At 43.5% G+C, this 14,892-nt stretch overlaps 1 protein-coding gene across 1 annotated transcript in view; it reads left to right on the top strand.

Annotated features, from left to right (window-relative positions):
• Positions 1–12,280, top strand: part of LOC128628569 (uncharacterized) — a 33,800-nt gene extending 21,520 nt beyond the window's left edge. The window contains exons 7-10 of the mRNA XM_053673204.1: positions 449–621; positions 5,822–6,058; positions 11,079–11,374; positions 11,904–12,280. Of these exons, the coding sequence (XP_053529179.1) occupies positions 449–621; positions 5,822–6,058; positions 11,079–11,374; positions 11,904–12,280 (1,083 nt within the window). The remainder of the gene's footprint in view (positions 1–448; positions 622–5,821; positions 6,059–11,078; positions 11,375–11,903) is intronic.
• Positions 12,281–14,892: the final 2,612 nt, after the last annotated feature.

Raw genomic sequence — 14,892 nt, 5'->3', positions numbered from 1 at the left:
AATCGAAGGCTGCTTCCGATTGTGAGACTGGACAGAATAATGCGTAAAAAATTCTGCCTCTTCATTGCTGCCAACAAGAACTTAGCAGATACGGACGTTTCCTCTAGCATCTTGAGTATGACTTCATGGTGAATAAAATGCTTTGGAAAACTTTTACTTTGTTCTCTCCTTTGATTTTGGCTTTTAACTTTTCTTTGTCATAATCATAAACATTCTATACATTTAGTGATGGTCTAGCCTCCAAATCACTTTGGAGACCAGTTTGGCGGTGTGTAAGTTTCCTGTTCCTTCTGTAACTATCACACATCTTGTGGCTGAAAAAATAAATATTCTTCCATTTCTGGCGGTGTCCACTTCAGCAAAATAGGGACCGTTATGGCACGACCAGTGCAGCTGCTTATATGGAGACAACCTCCTGTTCAGGACTTCCGTCACTACGCACGACTAGATTGTCGTTAGAATCTGCACTGCTGCGACAGGCGGGCCAGCTCGTGCGCGCTACGGCGCCTGCGCGCTCCTCAGCTCCTCCCGCAACCCTGCGCAGGAGGTGACTGGAGAGCGTCTCAAGCTTGGCTGTTGCTGTGCGACACTGCGGGAGGAAGAGGGCGGAGATGACGCAAGGTTAGTGCTAACAATTGGCTGGTGGAAGGAGTCGCTTCAGATTTCGTGTGGGGGCGGAGAACCCGCTGAAGAAGGGGTCGGGCCGTGATTCCAGCCTATCCGGCAGTTTGGGGGTGGGGACAGTTTCGTGAGACCGAGGCGCTGTCTGGGAGGGTTCCTCCCCGGCCTAGGGCGCGGGAGAGATCGGGGCTCCCTTGCCGGAGAACTTGACCCGGCACTGGGCTTGCACGCCGAAGCGAAGCCTGTGGAGTGGGATGGACTTTCGGCGTTCTGGCCCACGGGCTGTCAGACTGGTGTTGGGGGATCCCCACCCTAATTCTTTTTTTTTCTTTTTCTTTTTTAAAATATATTTATTGATTATGCCATTACAGTTGTTCTATTCCCCCTTCATTCCCCTCCACCCTACACACCCCCTCCCCCACCATTCTCCCCCTTTAGTTCATGAACATGTGTTTCAAGTTCTTTAGATTCTATATTTCCCCTACTATTCTTACCCTCCCTCCTATCTATTTTCTATCTGCTGTCTGTGCTACTTATTTTCTGTACTTTCTCCCCCTTTCTCCTCCTCCCACTCCTCTGTTGCTGAGTGGGAGAGTCTGGGTGGCCCCCGTACTTTTAAAATGTAGGATGACTGATGGTTGGCCACGCTTGAAGCCCAGCCCGGTGTTTTAGGCCGGGCTGGAGCTCGTAGGTATCCGGAGTGATCCCAGATTGGCCGGTGCAGGGCGGGGCGGGGGTCGTTAGCTTTGCAAATCTCGATTTTGTCGGATCCCCAATCCCATCTGTTGAACTTGATCCATTAAAAGTATTATTGACACATAATTTACATACCATAAAATTGACCTGGTTTAGATGTTCAATTTATGACATTTAGCTTATTTACAGGAATTGGAGAATCTTGGGGAAAATTTTTGTCTGGTGGTTGCCTTTAACGTTCTCAAAGTTTGTGCAAGTGGACATTTTCGAGACATGACATAAGAGCCTCTGAAAATGTACGCTCAAAATGTATACCTGAGATAGTGAAATTAAAAGAATTGAAGCAAATTTTCCTTAGAAGTTGCAGGCAGTGAAACTTGTCTTCTAATACCAAATAGACATCGACCATTTCAACTGTGTTATCTGGTGGGGACTATGACATAGCCTCATTTTATAGATTCCTGAAATTATACCCTTAAAACTTTATCTTATGATTTCAATCCTTCTTTATCTCGGTGTGTTGGTACTTCCTGAGGCTAGATTGTTTGATTTGGGGAAGGAAGCAGAGAAGACCTGGGTCTTCAATGCAACAGGGAAGAAAACCACAAAGCATAAGGAATAGAATAGAGATGAGTGGAATTGGGAAGGAGATTAGGAAGATGACATGGAGATGAGGAGAGGAGGAAGGGAGATGAGAGGAGAGGGATAGGGTTGGGAGAGGAGATAATAAGGAGAAAGTCTACCCGTCTACCCGCTATTTTCACTAAGGTGGTTGGAAGGAAGGGGAATACTTTAGAAGGCAGGTTTTGGCAGAAGTCCTGGGAGGAAGGTAGGCTTCTGTTGGACAGTTTAGAGGGAACCCTGTATATGCTGATCCTGAAAAATGGGCTTCAGCCCTGGCTAGTGTGGCTCAGTGGATTGAGCCCTGGCCTGCAGACCAAAGGGTTGCTGGTTTGACTCCCAGTCTAGGGCATATGCCTAGGTTGCAGACCAGGTTCCCAGTAAGGGTGCACATGAGGGGCAACAACACATTGATGTTTCTCTCCCTTTCTCCCTCCCTTCCCTTCTGTCTAAAATTAAATAAAGAAAATCTGTTTTAAAAATGGGCTTCAGAATCAGACAGATGGGCACAAATCCATCTGACAGTTTTGAGCTACCCGACCTTGGGCAAATTGATTAACTTGCTTGAGTCTCAGTCTTCTCATCTGTAAATAATAGCAGAATAAGATGACGTATTTTATGGGATTACTGTGAGGAAGAATGAGGTGTCATTTGCTAAGTCTTGGTAATAAGTCTAGCACATTGTAAGTAAATTCCAATTTTGGATAATTTAATCTCCTCCCCCGACTAAGAACAAGTCATCTGTGAATAAGGGCTCCATAAATTGTCTTCAGACTCAGCCAAGCCTATTCCTGTTCATTTCTTTTTCCAGTTGTGTTTTCACTTTAAAATTATGCTATTTTTCCCTTAAAATATAGGTTTTAACAAAAACAACAGACCTCATGTTTGCCAAATCTCAGCTAGGAATTCAGAGCATAGAAAAGTCAAAGCTATAGAAAAAAATTATAATATGCACAACTAACTTTAGAAAACAGTTTAGTACATTTTGGTTATAAGACTCACTTACTGATTATTCACATGTTCTTATTAAACTTTGCTCCTGATAATAAATGAAAACCTAATAAACTGTGCACAATAAACCTAAGGCAAACTACATATGAAGAAGCAAAGTAGGTAAAATATATTCATGTTGAAAGAACTAATATTGAAAGGGAGGGTATTTTCTTATTACGCCCTGGCAAGGACAAGTCAAACAGCCTTAGCCTGAGGCAATCTGACCCTAGAAAACAGGTCATCGAAACAGGAAAATTACAGAAAAGGTCCCTGACTCTACCTTACTTTAGTCTGGACCTCCTTGAATCCTCCCCCAACACTGTTGCCAGAGTGATACCCCACTAGAGACAAATCTACTTGTTGTTCTCCCGCTGAAGTCCTTGAATGGCTTGTTGCCTGCAGAATTCAGTGAAAGCTCTTTACGTTGGCATAGAAGGTGTTCCCTGACCCGGCCGTAATGACCTTTCCTGCTCCCATGCCCTCTCCCTCCCTGGTTACAGTAGGCGCCTTCTCCTGGTGTTGCTAGCAGCTAACACGGTGTGCACAGTGCTATCCCAGCACCGATCACATGGTGTTGTCTGAGCGTGTGTGTTTCTTCAGAGTAACCAAATGCAGAACCTGCCTCATTCATTTTTGTCTTATTAATTTTCAACATCTGTTCATTTTTTTGACTAGGAAATATCCTCACAATTCAAAATACACAAAAGAAATGCAGTGAAAGCTCTTGCCTATCTCTGTTTTCCAGATAATTTGTTCCCCTTCTAGGAGAGAACAAACTGTGTGTGTGTGTCTTTCTGGAAATGTTTTGTGTGTGTATTCTTTCTTCCTCCCTTAAAATAGATGGTAGAATGTTATTTATACTATTTTGTACTATGATTTTTCCCCCTTAGTATATCTTGTCAATCTTTCCATCTCAGAATTAAGCGAGTTTTTGCATTCATTTTTGTCATTGCATGGTATTATTCATATCTTTATACTTTGACATCTGGAACATAGTTAAGTAAATGTAAGTATTGAAAGCATGAAATATTAAAGTAATGAAAGCAAAAGCACACTTGTGTGCTGCTCTTGGAAATTACCTTAATAAGCCACTACATATTGTTTCAACACATGTTTTATATATCATATATCATATAGATAAATCATACTAAGTCTTCTGGTTTAACAAGATAGAAATCTGATTTGACAATGGAATTCTATGCAGCAGAAAGAAAGAAGGAGCTCCTACCCTTTGCAACAGCATGGATAGAACTGGAAAGCATTATGCTGAGTGAAATAAGCCAGGCAGTGAAAGACAAATACCATATGATCTCACCTTTAACAGGAACCTAAACAACAAAACAAACAAGCAAGCAAAATATAACCAAAGACACTCAAATAGAGAACAGGCTGACAGGGACCAGAGGGGAGAGGGAAGGGAATTTCAGGGGAGAAGGGTAAGAAGGGTTTACAGGAACAAGTATAAAGGACACATGGCCAAAAACTGAGGGGGGCGGAAATGGGAGGGAGGTGGGGAGCACTAGGGGGTGAGCTAGGATGGGAGTAATAGACAGAAAACTGTACTTGAACAATTAAAATAAATACATTTAAATAAATGAATAAATAAATACAATAAAAAAAGAAATCTGATTTGTTTTATTCTTTCCCATCCATTAGAGGGAGACATGAACCTGTTGTGTAAAGCCAATACTTAGATTCTCTAACTAGGAAATCTGAAACAATTCTATAGCACAGTCTTTCATAGAATTTGAGCCCTTAATGAATTAATCCAGGACCAGAAGTTTTAGGGATGATAAAAGAAGTTAGTTGCAGGAGGAGAAAATGAAAGGCGAGGATGCAGGTGAAGATACTAACAGCAAGACAAATTAATTACCTTTGCTCGGCGGTATGGGAATAACCCAGCTCTTTAAAAACAAAGTCCTGCTTTGTATGTAGTGTTTATGGATTCCCTAGAGGAAAAGACAATAGTCAAAGCGAACCAAAAACCAGGGTACAGTTAAGGAGTATTCACATCAATCTATGCCCTGTGTTGTTCTGAAGGAAGGAAACCTGAGCTCCTCTCTGGCCAAGAGAAATCTGTAGTGTCACTACTCACTACGACTGATTTTAGACAGTGATTGATTTGCCTGAATTGCAAATTCCTTGGCTCCCAGCCAGCGTGAGCAGGCTTTGTCGGGCCTTCGTTACCTTTCCTATGAAATGGAATAATAATTCACCCATTATGTAGATTCCATTATACACTGGACACAGAAGCACTTTGAGCATTTTAAAGCAATGTTTCCCAAACTTCCCTGATCATTAAAAAGTCCAATGTCTTGTGGAAAAGGCACACTTTTAGGACCTGCCCCAGAACTCCTGGCTCAGATTTTGCCGTGGAGGATAGGCCTGGGAATCTCTATTTTAAACAGTGACCCAGGTGACTCCTGGTCTAGGAACGGGGGAAAACACTGCTCCAAATTAGCCTTGCGACTTCCACATGGGCCAGTGGGTCTTTCTCTGACGCACTTCCCCTTTGGGCCCGACTAAAGAGAGGTATGCAGAATTCCGGGACTAACTCTGGGCAGAGCATCTACTTTCCCTACTACCTCCTCCACCCTCAGAGGAAACCCTAAACATTTAAAATAGAAAACCTGCTCCTTGCCTTTTCCTAAGTCAAGTCCTCAACATCGGTGAAACCTTTTGTTCCAAGGACCTTTGGGTTGTTTTGAAGCTGCCATTGAGAATTTACCAGGTGTCAGGCATCACAACTCATTCTTTCTTTTCATTCTCACAATCATCATATAAATTAGATTTTTATGTTCTTCCCACTCTACACAGGGAGATCAGAGAGGCCAGGAAAGTGCTCAAGGGTATACAGCTGGTAAGCGGTTGGGCTGAAAACCCAACGCAGGCCAGGCCACATCGACTCCAAGCCTGCGCCTCATTCTGCGCTGGGCTCTTCTGGCCTCCCTCATTCCTGTTCTCTGTCCTATCTGCAGAAGTCCTGGGCCCTGAACGCAGCTTCCAGAGGACAGAGTGGAAGGATGAGGGATTCTGAGGGAAGGATGCAAGGCTGGGCCTTGGCACCTGTAGAATTAGAAGAGACCCAGAGATCAGCACCCTCCTGTCTGAAACGCGGTCGGCTCAGGTAAGGAGCTCTGGGGGTTCATGTAAATCTCTCTCTGAAAGGAACCCACGCCAGTAGGGAAGCGACTTCTCTTCCTCTGAGTGTCCACACACCTTTCCATCTCCACCATTCACTCATCACCATTTGTAATGGGTGTTGAAGGTAAATTATTAGGGTTTTGCCTTATCTCTTTCCCTAGATTATAAAGCCTTAGGGAGATCAGCAGTTCAGAGAGACTAGGCCTTGGGGTGAGGTTTGAACCTTTTGCTACTTACTAGTTGTGTGGTGTTGGCAAGTAACTTAAACTTTCTGAGCCATAGTTTCCCATTTGTTACATGGGAGCATAAATAGTACCTACCTTGTGAGATTGTTGTGAGGATTAAATGAAACAGTGCAGAGAAAGGATTTCCAAGCAATTGCTGGATGAATGGTGGTCATCTCCTCCTCCTTTACCTAGTTATCATCTGAGAGCAAACATCTTCACATTATCTTGTCTCCTATGGGGACTTAGAGCATTATTGGTTTTCAGCATTAAGGGGGTCCTCTCACACAGAGATAAATGCACGAGGGCATGAAGCACTCTCAAAGAAGAGTGTTTATGAAGGAACAAATGTAATGTCACATCCGAATAATTTTAAGGTGAAAATAACCAAAGAAGCTATCAATAATTTTCTCCCTTGGATGGTATTTTAGACCAATGGGGTGAGAAGGGCAGAGGGAGGGACAAGATTGGGCCGAAGCAAACCCGCAGCTACTAGCAGCAGCCATGTGGCAGACATTTAGAGACCCCAGGACTCCCTAGGAACACAGGAAGTGAATCTCCCTCGGGGAGGCAGGTATGGACCTCCGTACTGAGTCAGATGACCTGACCTTGGTTCCTGTAAGTGTGAATCTGAAGAACTCTTTTAAGTTTCCTTAACTGTAAAATGGGGGTAAAATCATCAAAGAGTTTGGAGTGAAAATGAATTATAACCTGGCCACATAGGTGCTTTGTTAACTGTAAGAGCCAATGTCATCCTAGGGTGGCAGTTCTCTTAGTGAGGAACTGTGGAGAGATGAGTGAGTGAAACTGCCTGGACGGATAGAAGGAAAATATGCAGAAGTGTAAAAAGAAGAGGAAAAAGGGGAGAATGCAGTGATCCTAGTAAATTGGACAAAATTGCCAATTTCTCGAAAGTGGTCTGAACTACTTATAGAAGTTCCTTTCCTGGCTATAATTCCCAATAAAAGGGTATTGAATAGGGAGAGTACCATTCCTCTCTCTGGCTGGCTCATCAGATCAAGTAATAACATGTGAAAGAAGCCCCTTCTCTCTCTGCACCAAAGCTGGGGTCTGTGTTTTCCTAAGTACCATTAATACAATCTGTATCACTAGTGCATTAGTTGAGGTGGGTCTAAGGAACAACATGAGACATTTTTAGTAACTTTCCATGACATAAACAAAGAGCCTGAAAATGGTGAATACCTTTACAAGAAGAAGAAAAAACTTTAGTAGATTTTTTTGAATTCTAAACTCTGTGAAATCAGATGATACTATTAGAATCTATGGCCTCTTAGGCCATGTCTGTCTATATGCTGTTTTTTTTTTTTACCTCATTTCTGGGAACATTACATTGTCCAATCTGTTATTAATATTATCTTATTCTGTGCCAGAAGAGGTAAGATGCTGTAGTTCCAGAATTGCATTTGAGTCATTTGTGAAATTGCAGATTACAATTTGCCCCCATTTCTAACACTTCCTTAGCATTTTCTTTCTCAGCTGAGTATTCACATTCTTGCCAGTGACCTCCAGGGGCTAGTTTCTTTTCCAGCTCAAGAGAGAATCATTTCAATCAGAGTTGGGTAGAGACACTAAAAACAGGAACATATATTCTTCATGATGTTTCATTTAAAATGGATCAAAAATTAGAAACTCAAGGTGTGCAAGAGGTTTGTGTGGACCTTCAAGGTCCTTAGTACCTTCAAGGAGCATCAGGCAGGACAAAAAGTTTACTTGTACATTTGCAAATATAAAAGACTAAGGACTGAGACAAATGAGGTGACATCTAAGTAATGGCTGCATAGTCTGGCTGCCAGGTGGTTCATTTCAACTGGAGGTCAGAGTAACCTGGTCCTGTGGTCTGAGCACCCAGGTATCAGGTTAGGTCTGCCTTCCAGCTTATGCCCTTGGTCACTTTACCGAGGGCTCCAGTCAAACACATGTCAGTAAAGAATAAAGTCATGTAAATGTGCACAGGGGTAGTCACACCTAGGCCAGAAGTTCACAAAATTTCCTTCAGCAATATCCAGGTTCTTCAGGACAAACACACTCAGTTTACACAACAAATAAGAAAAGCATCGCAGAATAATGATGTAGAAAGCAAGAACTTTCTTAGAACTTTTTCACTCTGCCATATGCATACGGGTGACCTTACAAATGAAATGTCACCTCCAAGCCTCAATTTCCCCATCTGCAAAGCAGGGACAGCCATATAGGGAAGTTATGAGGACTGAATGAAATGAAAACGAACCCACCTGCGCCAGCCCCCTCCTGTGGTGCCTGGGCTGTGACGTCATGTGAGTATTAGGTTCATTTTCATCTCCATAAAAAGACATGATCCTAAAGAGCTCTACCCCAATTCAGCTTTCAAGTAGCAAATTCTATATTACGAACCCACATTTGTGAGTAGCTGAGATAATCTCTGACATACCACATCGGTAATCTCACCTTTCTTATTTGTCGCCACCAGATAAAGGTGTTATTGCAGGTTCAACAAATCTTTGTCTTTTATAAATTCCATAAGTTTAGGGTTTCATTTCTCAGATTCATTTAAAGCAGGTGTGTTTATAGACACACAATATAAAGAACGAGCCTGATGCTCTCATACTCTGGAGCAGGTAAGAGCATCCCAAGACACAGATCTTTCTACGTGTCCTCAGGCTCAGTAGAGAAAGACTGTCAACCCAAGGCCACCTATAGCACTGTGCACACTGTTCTAGCCATTTGTAGGGTTCCTCCCTCCCCTTTACTTTTTCATACCAGCGTTTGCTTTCTTGCCTCCTGCAGGAGTTTGTTTTGCCTCTTGGTATTTTGTTTGCCACGGGAAATCTCTCCCCTTGCCCTTTGATTTTTCTGAGCCTTTAGCAGGGGTTCGTTGTATGCCTGGTTGAACTAGGTGGGTGCTCTGAGCACTTTGCAACTGAGGGGGATGCTGGACATACAAGACGGCACCGTGCAATCCTGGTGCAGGCAGGGCTGGCCCACAGGATGAGCACCTCGCTGGAGGCTGGGTGCACACTGCACTAGGCTATCACGGCCTTCACTTCACTCAGGCTCTCAGCTTTGGGAGGGTAAGCCATCACTAGAAGAGAAGGGGTGAGGTGAGCAGATGAGGAAGGTACCCCTGATGGACAGAGGCCTTCCTTTCCCCTGCAGTGAAACATACCTGTCCTGCACTGACCTCCTTTGCTTTCCCAGGTGACATTTAGCTCATCTTACAAGCTCTCACTAGTGCAATCATAAATGCTAGTAAATTAATATCACCCATCATGTACAACATGATTGAATTTTAACAATCCAATGATTTAACATCAAAGGATGATGGAATGGTGATGACTTCGGTCCCTGTCATAGGTTACTTTGGAGAGAGGCAGACCTTTAGATGTCATACCATGTGGGTGCTTCCTTAGGCAGATCATGGGTGAGGTGGAAACAAGCATCAACCCCTCCTCAACACTAGATTTCAGGGCACCTTTTGGTCTAGTCATTGGCATTAACTGTCTCAAGAATTCCCTCTTAATTTTGTTTGTTTCACTGCATTAAATCAATCAAAGATTTTATCCCTGAGGTACCTTTGTTTTTCTTGATCCACAGGGTGAGTCAGAAAGAAATGTACTCACTCCCATTCATTCTCCTTGCTTAATGTTTCCTGCGGTGAGGTTTCCATGTATAACAAACAGCTTCTGTGGGTGTTTGAGGGTCTTTAAAAAGAGAACATGCTGTGCCCTTGAGTGGAGCACCTTCCGAAGGGAGCATCACAGCAGACGTGGAGCTCTAGTTCTGGGGTCGCGCGGGTGCTTTTCTCACAAGTGGTAGGAGGCTTTGAGTCAGTGCTCATCGGCAGGAAACAGAGCATCCTGATGTCCAAGCCAGCTTCATTTCCCATTGATTGTAGGCTTGTTATGGCAGAAAAGTCTTGGGCTCTGGCCCGGGTTCAAGTCCCTCTTAGCCACTGACTGGTCATTTCATCAAGTGTAAAATGGGGCTAGTTAATGTAATCTACTTCATAGGCTTGTTATGTATAAAATGAGATACGTAGAAAGTGGAGCAACTACCCAATGAGTGGTAGCTGACTCTGTAAGCATTGTTGTTACCGAGTTCCTTTCTTACAGTGTGTGGCTGACAGAAGATCTGTGAGCCTCAGTTTCCTGACCTGAAAAGTGGGGTCAGTATTACCTCAGAGGGGGGTTCACAGAGCTGGCATGAGGATTAAATGAGAGGCTGTGCAAGCATTGGGCACAGTCTTGGCACGACGCAGACACTTGATAGATGTCAGTTTTCTTCACCCTCACGTCGTCTTGGCCTGTTGGCTCAGGACTGAAATTCCTTCATAGCCATTTCCATTCCAGATGTATCCTGTTAACAAGTAAATACTACCAAGTGGAACTAATCTCTTTAACCATTATTTAAGATTTTTCTCTGGGTGGAGTGGGGTAAAGGGGAAAAAAATTGGGACAACTGTAATAGAATAAACAATTAAAAATAAAGTAGAAAGAAAGATTTTTCTCCTTATGATGGAAAGAAGAAAGCAGTATATGGGTACCAGGTACCTGGAGAGACAGGCAGGAGAGGGGACAGGACGCTGAGACTGGCACAGGTAAGTACCCGTCCTCTACAGGTCTCCGCAAGGTGGGTCTGGTCAGCTAGCAGTCTCCTTCCTGTCCACACTAGCTTCTCTGCCTCAGGAATCCGGAAACTCTCGGCATTGTGACTTGAGAGTCTCGGCTTTAGTAAAAACCGGAGGGGGGTGGAGTAGGGAATTTTTGATAACCTTGTTTGTAGGTGGCCCTCCATATTTGGGGCTTGTCTCCACCACCTGTGGACCTCGCTGGTCGAAACCAAGAGCACACTAGAGATGGCCTATGGGGAATCTGCTACTTGCCTTTTAATTGCCACCGTCAGTGGCTGCCCTAATGCCACTTCCTTCTCCATAACTACCTGGTATGGTCCTGGTCTACAGACTGTGGTCTACACACTGTGGTCTACTGCCCAGAGACTCCACTTCGGGAACCCCACTGAGGCGGGGGTGGGGGGACTGGAGCTGCCACCAGGGGGCGTTGGCCTGCGAAATGAGCACGGTGCAGGCACAGCCAGGGAAGGGGGCACGCTCCAGAGGAGGCACGGATTTTTTTCCGGGGTGCTTCCTTACAGTAGGTGAGTTTGAGGAGGCTCCTAGGCTCTTTGATGTAAGGCTTTCCCAGCCAGCCCCTGAGAGCTGAGAACCCATTCTCTCCACCTCCCGACCATTGCTGTGTGGCTTTGCCTCTCCGGGGGCACAAGGCTGCTCTTGCTACTGCAGGCAAACCCCAAGCCTCTCAAGTTTAACCATTAGATTCTTAGCGTCAGACTTCTGTATTTAATGCCATCGGCGCATCCAACCCCTCAGGTCCACGTGGGCCAAGGTCTAGGGACGTGATCCTCAAAGTGCAGTCCCCAGACCGGCAGCATCAGTTTCGGCATCACCCGGGACCTGGTTAGAAATGCACATTCTCAGGCCTGCCTCAGCTCTCCTAAATCTGAGACAGGGCGAAGGGCGCCCTCTGTGCCTTGCTACCTCAGCAGGTGACTGTGAGGCGCTGGGACAGCCCCTTCTTCCCCCTCGCCCAGGTGAGTCTCGATCGAGAGATAAGGAGTTCGGGACCATCAGAGACCTCCCAGCCGCCCACTTGGTGGTCACGTGGGCTCTTGGGTTCTCCCTCTCCACCTCCCTCTCTCGGATCTTTAAAAGGAAGAAGCGGCTCCTCGTTAAGTCACAACCGCTCTTTGCAGTGTCTCCAGCTACTGGACGTTTTGACACCCACTCTCCGGCTCCTGCTGCGAGGACCACCTATAGAAACTTGCTGGGAAGAGGAGGTGGCGAGAGAGGGATCCTCTGGGGCTGCGGCTGGCACCCCGGGCTGCGGGTAGGCTGGCGTTCCGTGTCTGGGCTGCACCGGGCGCTCGCTCTCCGCGGCTGGTGGCCTGCAGCCAGGTGCCGGGCATAGAACTACTCTGGGAAAAACACGTGTCTGTTGCATTTGAGAGATTGCTAGGCGAGTAAGGTTAAGTGCCCTTTCCCTGAAATGCGATTTAATTGTCTGATTTTCTGTTTGAAATCCAGCAGTGGGAAGCTAGTAACATTGAGAGTAAGGCACCCCCTGAACCCAGTGCAACTGATTTGAAAACTGGCAACAGATTTCATGCCCTGATGAAATAGTTTCATCCAAAATGCCGGCAAGTTAACTTATTTAATTAGTCTGTGCCTGTAAGCTCTGGGTTGATGGTTCTGATAATACATGTTTTTTTAAAAGAAAACACTCGTCTAGATTTTTCTCTACGGCTTTCCCGACAGTGGTGAAATGTTGGCAGTAGGAGAGTTGAAGAAGCCTCTTCATGCTGGAGTTTTGTGGGTGTGGGAGGATGCACGGGGTCAGGCAGGTGCCTAGTGTTGTAAAATGTATGACCTGGTATTCCATTTGCCTTAGGAAAGGGTCGATTGGCTTCTCCTGGGCTGACTGGGTGAGATTAAGTTCTGGGCTGTTTTATGTGCTGAGAAGGAATCCAGCAGTTGTCCCTTAACCCTTCGTGTCACCATTCGTGCCTAATTCACATTGGACGTATACAGTTAAGTCAAGGGAATGTTAATTTTGTGAAAAACAAGTATTTTGGATTTGGATGGGTTTGAGTAGGAAAACAAGTTTGGCTGAATTTTACCAACTTTTTAAAAAGTAATGCTTTAGAAGGATTTGGTCATATTTTGTTATATTTCTGATGTTTACATGGACATTCCATTAGTAATTTTCACTTTTAAGTTTCTGAACTCACCGTGGCTATTTTCTTTTGTGCGTGGGGAAGGATATTTGTTGTTTAAAAAGTGAATGTGTGAGAAAAGGAAGGTTTGTGCTGTGAGCATTGAAAAAAGTACATATACTGTGACTGGGAAAAGAGCATCACACACGCACTGACTCCTGTTTTTCTTCTCCCTGTAGAAAGTCAGCATGTTTCTGCACACGTTCTAGAGGAGAGAAGATGTAAGGGTTCCATTTTATCTTAAAGCACTCTTTATGGTCAAATTACTGAAAAACTCTTATTTTAAAAGCAGCCAGTTTTCCTATAACACTTAAGGTATATAGGTCTCTGAAATCAATTAAAAAACATATTTGGGATATTTCATAATGGTTTTGAGGGACTTCAATGAATCTGAACACCTTTTACCTTTTCAAAGTTTATTTACAATATGGAAAAGGTAAAATGTAGTAGTAAATTTAACCCTTAGAAATATAATTAGCATTTAACAGGTATTGATACCTCTGTCCATTTGTAAGAATAAGACTGCAGTTTTCTATTTCAATGCGTATCCAACAGGTAATGACTCAAATACATATTATGATAATTTTAGTTCATATTCTAAGTCATTTTACATATATAAATATATAATAAAATAATTATATAAGATACTAGAGGCTGAACATGAATCACTTACTGGTAACTGTAATAATTATATCTAGAACTCTTGAGAAATTACATGTAGAACCCTCAAGGAATGTGTATGTACTTGAATGTTAGACTTTATAAATCAGTGCCTAGCACATTGTTTTAGACATAATAGCGTTTTTATAAAGGCAGGCTTATTGCAGTATAAGGTACATACAGTAAAACTTAGCCTCCTTAGCTGTGCCACTCTATGAATTCTGAGAGTTGCATGCAGTTATGTAATCACTTCCATAATTGAGATACAGAACAGTTCCATCAACCCCCCTAATCCCCCACTTCAAGTCACTTTTGAGCCCTTGTAACCATCCCTCTCTACCCATCGCTAACACCTGGAATCCACTTATCTGTTCATTTTACAGCTTTGCTCTTCAGTATGCTTTCACTTAGAAATAGTTGTCTTCCTCCCCTTTTCTCAAAAGAAGATCTCAGTTCCCCCATTTGGGGGTGAGGAGGTGAGTCAGGTTGTGCTGCCTTGTTTTGATCCTGTATAAACTGAGGCAAAGACAAAAACTATTTTGCAAAGGGGAAACTGGAGACTCGGACTAAGTGTTAACTTCATATTGGGCTAATAGATTCAATTCTTAGCAAGTTTGGATTCCACGGTGGTCAATGTCTTTGGTTATGGTGTGTATCATAGTTATCCAAACTAAAATACAAGGCCATTTAACATGTATTTGTTATTTATGTAATGTTCATAGAATGTATTGTTCCTTTATAATCTTAATACTTTTGTTATGCTTGAGATTGAGAAAGTTTCCTGAAATTACTTACTATCAAATACTGAGGAGCAAAACAGTGAAAATGAGAATTTGTAGACATTTAGAATAAAATACAGAGTGACTGTGACTGTGTAAGTTAAAATACTCCTTAACAGGAGCCACGTCTTGCTCAGTTTATTTGTAGGTGTTCGGGTTTCTTCTGTTTTGTTTTCATGCTTCGAAATTGAGATTTTCCTGCAGGACATAGATGCAAAATCTTTTGCAAACTAGTATTATTTACTGTTTAATACATCATTCAGTTCTGTAAACAGGAGCCTGTTATTGCTGGTCATTCTTAATAAAGATTTGTCAGATGATGTCTTTTTTGTTTCTTCTTCATGCTATGAAAAACAAGAGCCTGTATT

The sequence above is a fragment of the Artibeus jamaicensis genome, unplaced genomic scaffold (genome assembly GCF_021234435.1).
Source record: "Artibeus jamaicensis isolate MK-2021 breed Jamaican fruit bat unplaced genomic scaffold, CSHL_Jam_final contig_851, whole genome shotgun sequence".
Classification (NCBI taxonomy): domain Eukaryota; kingdom Metazoa; phylum Chordata; class Mammalia; order Chiroptera; family Phyllostomidae; genus Artibeus; species Artibeus jamaicensis.
The sequence above is the reverse complement of the archived record's forward strand: the minus strand, read 5'-3'. Positions and strand labels throughout refer to the sequence as shown.